Source organism: Siphateles boraxobius, unplaced genomic scaffold (assembly GCF_051911475.1).
Source record: "Siphateles boraxobius isolate OS27281-9 unplaced genomic scaffold, OSU_SipBor_1 164, whole genome shotgun sequence".
In the NCBI taxonomy this organism is placed as follows: Eukaryota; Metazoa; Chordata; class Actinopteri; order Cypriniformes; family Leuciscidae; genus Siphateles; species Siphateles boraxobius.
This window is the reverse complement of record NW_027508771.1, coordinates 1,139,446-1,146,076: the sequence shown is the minus strand read 5'-3', so window position 1 is coordinate 1,146,076 and position 6,631 is coordinate 1,139,446. Positions and strand designations below refer to the sequence as shown.

General features: G+C 41.2%; 1 protein-coding gene across 1 annotated transcript in view; it reads left to right on the top strand.

The window, feature by feature from the left end:
* Positions 1-871: 871 nt before the first annotated feature.
* Positions 872-6,631, top strand: part of LOC143740062 (potassium channel subfamily K member 5-like) — a 69,196-nt gene continuing 63,436 nt past the window's right edge. The window contains exon 1 of the mRNA XM_077232141.1: positions 872-1,273. Within this exon, the coding sequence (XP_077088256.1) occupies positions 1,088-1,273 (186 nt within the window). The 5' untranslated portion in view covers positions 872-1,087. The remainder of the gene's footprint in view (positions 1,274-6,631) is intronic.

The window sequence follows — 6,631 nt, the reverse complement described above, 5'->3', positions numbered from 1 at the left end:
CTTTTTAGAAGTGAGTGTCGCGGCGGCGAACAGTCACGGAAGCAATAGCTCAAAAAGGATACTCGTCGCCAGATGGCGTAGCAGGCACGGAAGGCTGAAGGCGGCGAAGACAACCGGTTTCCTCAGGCGATTTCCTCTGCGTGCTGGTAGCTGGTTTCAACGGCGGCGGCTTCTCTCAGAGTACAGCGATGCGGAGAGCTTCGCTGAAGAGATGAAAATCAGTGAGCAGCCTCCCTGGGGTTGAGAGGCTAACCCTGGGGGGATAGCCTGACTTTTATACGCTAAATCACACCCCTCATTGGGCGTGACGTCACATGCGAGGCTCAGTGGTAGGCTGCTGCAGTTGCCGCAGGGCAGCCAATGAGCACGCAAGATAGCCTGCTCTAGGTCTGCTAGCTGCTGCACTGTGTGAGAGAACCTCTCCTGAGAGAACAATATGCAAACCTCTTTATAAACAAAACAACAACAACAAAATAAAAAACTTTAAATTGCGGTATTTTTTATTTTATTAGCTGAAAGTAACAGCCCGCGCGCTTCAGTCTGTATAGCGGAAAAGCAGAGGTGAGTTTAATGTATCACCATCTCCATAAATATATCTTAATTTACATACTGGTTTGTTTAATAAACGTAGCTATAGTGTCATTCATTCATTTTTATTAAATCCTTAAGATTTACCATTCATTCATTTATTTATTATTTACATGATAGAAATGTGTGTTCTAGAAATGTATAGGCTATACATTCATAAGAAAATGTGAAATTGCAACAAAGTTAAATGTTGTGAATGTGATGAAAGAGAGGGAGGATTCGCGTATAGTGGGTGGATCTTGGCCAACTTCCTTTTGTCATCGTGTGTTGAACTAAGAGTTTCACCATAGGTCTACATTAGCTGTGCGAGCGGCGCACGTGGACCGCAAACTCTCCCTGCGACTTCACTCCGAAACGCACCTTTTCTCTTCATTAAGGATTCTGCAAGGACGAGTTTGAGCTCGCACTAAATTAGCCTAATCAATTTTAAGAATGTGGGCGCTGTTTATGTAAAAAAAAAAAAATTGAAGCCACTCCACCTAACTTTAGTTCATTCATTATGGTGGACAAGGGTCCCCTTTTGACTTCAGCTATCATTTTCTATTTGTCCATTGGGGCAGCAATATTCCAAGTCATCGAAGAACCGAACTGGGAGATTGGAGTGAATAAGTATAAAGCCGAAAAGGAGAAAATATTGAAACAGTTCCGATGTCTTACAAAGGCTGACCTGGACTACATTCTAGAGGTAGGAGTACCAGTTTGAGTTACGTTAATTCTATCAAATGTGCAAAATTACTTGTTGTAACTCGTCTTTACGTTGGAACGTAGGACACAAAAAGCTAACTGCATTACAATTGTATTAATACATTTAACTCTGGTTGTAGCCCTCTGTGAGAAATCGGTAATGCATGAGGTAGGCTATAGCAGTAGGAAAACATGTTTGAGTAAAGTGTACTACAAATATGGGTAGTTAGTATTGGGTAGATCTACTATGCTATTGCACCTGCTCTTTTAACCAATTCGATTTATATAATCTATCAAAAAATGTGTGTCCTACAAATATTTTATCCACTTACCTTATAGTAATGTGAAAACAAAATATTTTGCATTTAATATAACTGAGAAAGCTCTCATTGGGCTTTTGAGAAACATTTTAAACATCAATGTACATAGGCTACTGTTAAGGGAAAAGAACCATCCTTACAAATGTTAATGTTTGATGATTATGGTAGTAAAATAATTTGACTAGTGGCAATAAGAACTGATTTTAAATGTCAACCTGAATTAAAATATTTTAGGACTGGACAAAATTTAAAGGAGAGTAAGGAGTCTCTCAGGTCATTAATTTGCTTGAATTAAAAAAAAATGTTTTCCTGCCCCATCCCCCAAAGAGACTGACATTTGAGTAGATTGGGTATATGTTGCCCCCAGTGGGAATGACCCTCTCCAAACTGTGGTCACATTCACTTTCAGTTCTCTTTGTCCTCCTTTGTTTCAAAGCATGAGGGACAGGGTGAAAGACTTCCAGTGAGAGGAGCATTTACTGTGTCTTGTAGGACATGTTGGGCTGTCTGTCAGCTGAGGTAGCTGTCTGCCAAATGACTCTAAAACACAACCGATGTTTTATAGCAGCAGCACCTTCTAAATCTATAACTCAAAACAATGAATATTAAATAAGCCACATAGTTTTTACCAGACATGATTATAGGCTTACTGGATTCCTACATTAGCCTGTTTCATATTTAGGTTTTCATAGTAGTTGTTTGTGGTTTTATAATTTAAGAAGCAACAAGCCTCATGTTAGAACCATTTATTGAAAGTAGTAGACAATTGGGGGACATATTGCTGCATTTGAGAAGGATGAGTATAATTTATGTATGCTGAGTCGCACTGGTTTAAAGCATTTGACATTTCTTTACATAAAGAACAATAATGGAAACTTTCTCTGGTTTTATGGATTGTTAAATGAAGATCAAAGTCTAAATAAATCCAGGGAAGCAAGTGAGGGAGTTATAATTGGTACTAATATGGACTCTTGGCAATTCCATGCAAATGTCAAACTTACCATTGAAAAAGGTCAGGTTTTGGCTTTTTTTATTTTTTATTGTTTTGTTGTTAATGAGTTGTGCTTTTAAATTCACATTTTCTATGAAGTGTATAGTCTCAGCCATTACCTTAGAACTGTGTAATAATTCATAACACTGAAATTGTCCTTCTGTAAAATACCTGTTTGCTAAATAATTAACTTTCATCTGCCCTCGGGGTTAACGGCATTCTTGACTGTACTGTCATCCTTTTATGAATCTGTCCGCCAAGTGTGCAATGAAAATGCAGCGTTGCAGAAGTGAGAATGTTATATTTGATTAGGGTCACCTCTGGACAAGCCTGTACATGTATCCGGAAAGATCCATCCATTTGAAGCTGTGAACATTCCCTCCTCAATCATTACGGGATGTTTAGGTTGATAAAGATTTTGGCATGATGAATACATGTATATTCATTTTATAGATGTAATTCACATTGCTGTGTAGGTGTGAATCAGCCCTGTTGTCTTGAGTTTTTTCATAGATTTTTAATTGGAAAGAGAAGAAAGTAATTGGTTAAAGGTTAGCTTGATAACCTTTTTTAAGGATATTTAGAGCAACATAACTGGGCTGCTTTTGCCAGTTTGCTTAAGTAAAAGTTCAAGAGGGGGAGTTGATCTTGTCCATGCAAGATCTTATTAATCTTGCATGCCTGAGTGTTCTATATTAGACCATTTTACCGAAGCTCTATACGACTAGGAGTGTATCATTTACAGCATAAGCTGATAAGTGCTTTCACAAGCTGATGAGTAAGCAAAAACTATTTATTATTTGAGTTATTTCCTGACACGCAAAAACAATTTTCCAAGGCAGAATTAAGTTTTGAATTTTGAAATTGATGGTGAAAAATGTATTTTGAAAATAATAAACGCTACAGAACAATCTGTAAACAAGCAGTAACAGTTTAACTGAGTGTTGGAGTCTGTGATATACTCTTTTTAGTTATTAATTGAAGAGGGCTGTGTTGTGATTACATGAGTATTTGTTTGTACTTTGCTTATAATGTTGTTCAATCCCACATACATTTATAAGACTAAACAAAAGGAAGCTGGAGCGCTGCTGGTGTCCCTTGTATCCTCTGGTGCTCTTGTAAGGGTAAAATGTTCATAAAAAATTTAGTCGAGGGCTAAACCATTAAAAAACACCAACGCGCATCGGCCCACTGGCCTTCATCAGGGTGTTCACCAACACCCTGATGAAGGCCAGTGGGCCGATACGCATTGGTGTTTTTTAATGGTTTAGCCCTTGACTAAATAATAAAGGCTTTTTTAACCTACTGAGTGCCTGGACTTGGATTTTTTTCAATTTTTTACCCACATACATTTACTTAAGTTTCTATAAGCACTAAAATGTATTGACAGCATCTAAAACATACTGTAAATCATTTACGTACAACTTTACCAACATACAAAATGTTTACAAATTCTTATTCTTATTTAAGCTATGAATATTTAATACGCCAAATTAATCGATTAATTCTTCTATATTTGTTGTTTTCATTTACATTAATTTTAAGCAGTTGGGTTATTTAGTTTATTTGATATTTTATCATTCTGTTCTGTGTGACTTCTGGTGCCAGTAAAAAAAAGAAATGTTTTAAACAAATGTAATATCACCCACTTTATTAATGTTTTTACTCTTCGTTTGTGCAGTTTTGGGGGGGATTTATTATATATATTTTTGAAATTATATAAATTAAAATTATTTTTTATAAAACAACTTTCACTTCACAAAAGATCCACATTTCTAACTTTCATTCGTGGAGAAAACATGGGCAATGTGCAATGGTTTAGTGGAAAATTGCTGCCATCTACTGGAAAACTATTTTAAAATTAAAATGACATGAAATTTCAACTATAGCCACTAGATGGCTGTAGATAGGCATGTGATGGTATAAAATTTTCATGTTGCGATAGTTGCTGAAGCTTTTATCACTGTATACCGTATTACGATATTGAAATAAGTTGCAAAAAATTTTTGTGATACTACAACAGGAATAATAACTGTTTTCTTATAACAAAAAGAACGTACTCTGTTACTAACGTAACCTCGGTTCTCTCTAGAGAGGGAACGAGTACTGCGTAATATCTTACGCTATGGGGAAAACCTCTTTTCCACGAGATATTGAAGCCAAAAATTATCCTTAATTTTGAATTCATGTAAAACGCTGTCCACTAGCATGCAGACATAGGCAAGACGGCTTGCGCGCCTATTGGCTGCCCTGCGGCAACAGCAGCAGCCTATCGAGAGTGGCCCTGCGTGACACATATCCAATGGGGGCATTTCGCGCCCACTTCGTCACGTCCCGCCAGAAAGGGCGTGGTCTCGCCCTATAAATATAGCTCGAATAGGCTGGTACACTGGTTTTCATCGCCGAAGCGAACCAGAGCTGTGTATGCACGGCAAGATATGCAGTACTCGTTCCCTCTCTAGAGAGAACCGAGGTTACGTTAGTAACCGAGTACGTTCTCTTACGAGAGTATCTCTCGTACTGCATAATATCTTACGCTATGGGGAACACAATGCAAAACGCCGTGCATACTGGGATCCGACACTAAAGTCCCAAGGGGAGTAGCCCGGGGCTCATATAGTGCATAATCACCATAGACTCACAGAGAGTCAGAGAAGAGAGGCTGCAAGCATCATTCCCCACGAAATAGCAACCTACAGGAGCTAGTTATGTTAACAATGTTTCACACAGACAGGGTGAACGTGTTCAGCCTGAACTGGGCAATAGTACGGGTTATTCACCACCCATGGAGCTGTTTTATCACTCAGTGAGCGATGCACAAGCAAAACTCAGCATCTGGGCCGGCACAGCGGGGCACATAGCACTGAATTCTATACCGACAGAAGCGGGAACCTCTAGGTTATAAAACCTTATAAATGTAGACGGCGAGGCCCAGCCCGCGGCCGTACAGATATCTTGCAGGGTAACCCCACTATACCACGCCCACGACGAGGCCATGCCTCTCGTGGAGTGCGCTCTGACACCCAAAGGACACTGCAGGGCCTTAGAAGTGTAAGCCAGTGCTATGGCATCGACTATCCATCTGGATAGGCTCTGTTTTGATGCGGCCAGTCCCTTCGAGCGTCCACCAAACAAAACGAAGAGCTGCTCAGTTTGTCTGAAGACAGACGAGCGGGACACATAAGCTCTCAGTGCCCTGATAGGGCAAAGGAGACTCGCATCCTCCTCCTCATCATGAACCGAGAGTGCGCACAGGGAACTAACCTGGGCCCTGAACGGTGTGTTGAGGGATTTGGGCACGTACCCGTGCCTTGGTTTGAGTATGACTTTTGAGTCATTAGGCCCAAACTCCATACATGACGCGCTTACTGAAAGTGCTTGTAAGTCCCCTATGCGCTTCACTGAAGCGAGAGCCAAAAGAAACACCGTTTTGAAAGACAGATGCTTCATGTCTGACAAATGGATTGGCTCGAACGGGGCACCTTTCATGGCTTCCAAAACCGTAGAAAGGTCCAACACCGGGACTGAAGGAGGTCTGGGAGGGTTCAGCCTCCGAGCTCCCTTGAGGAATCGCATGACTAGGTCGTTTCTCCCCAGTGACTGGCCAGACACAGGTCTTGTAAACGTTGCTATGGCCGCCACATACACTTTGAGCGTGGATGGGGTCCTGCCCTTATCCAGCAGCTCTTGGAGGAAGGAGAGTACTTCCGTGACCCCGCAGTCTACGGGTGAAAAGCCCTGAGCTTGACACCAGGCAGAGAACCCAGACCATTTCGAGGAATAGAGCCGTCTAGTAGACGGGGCCCTCGCCTGTATGATCATGTTTAACACTCCCTCCGGGAGGTTAGCGGGTATCCGTTGATGGCCCATGCATGAAGGGACCATAGTTGTGGGCGAGGATGCCAAATTTAGCCCTTGGCCTGAGAGAGGAGGTCTTTCCTCAACGGTATTGGCCACGGGCAGTGCTGGTCAGCCACATCAGGACTGGGAACCAAGTCTGGTTTGTCCAGAGCGGAGCCACAAGCAGCACTGGGCATCCGTTTTCCCT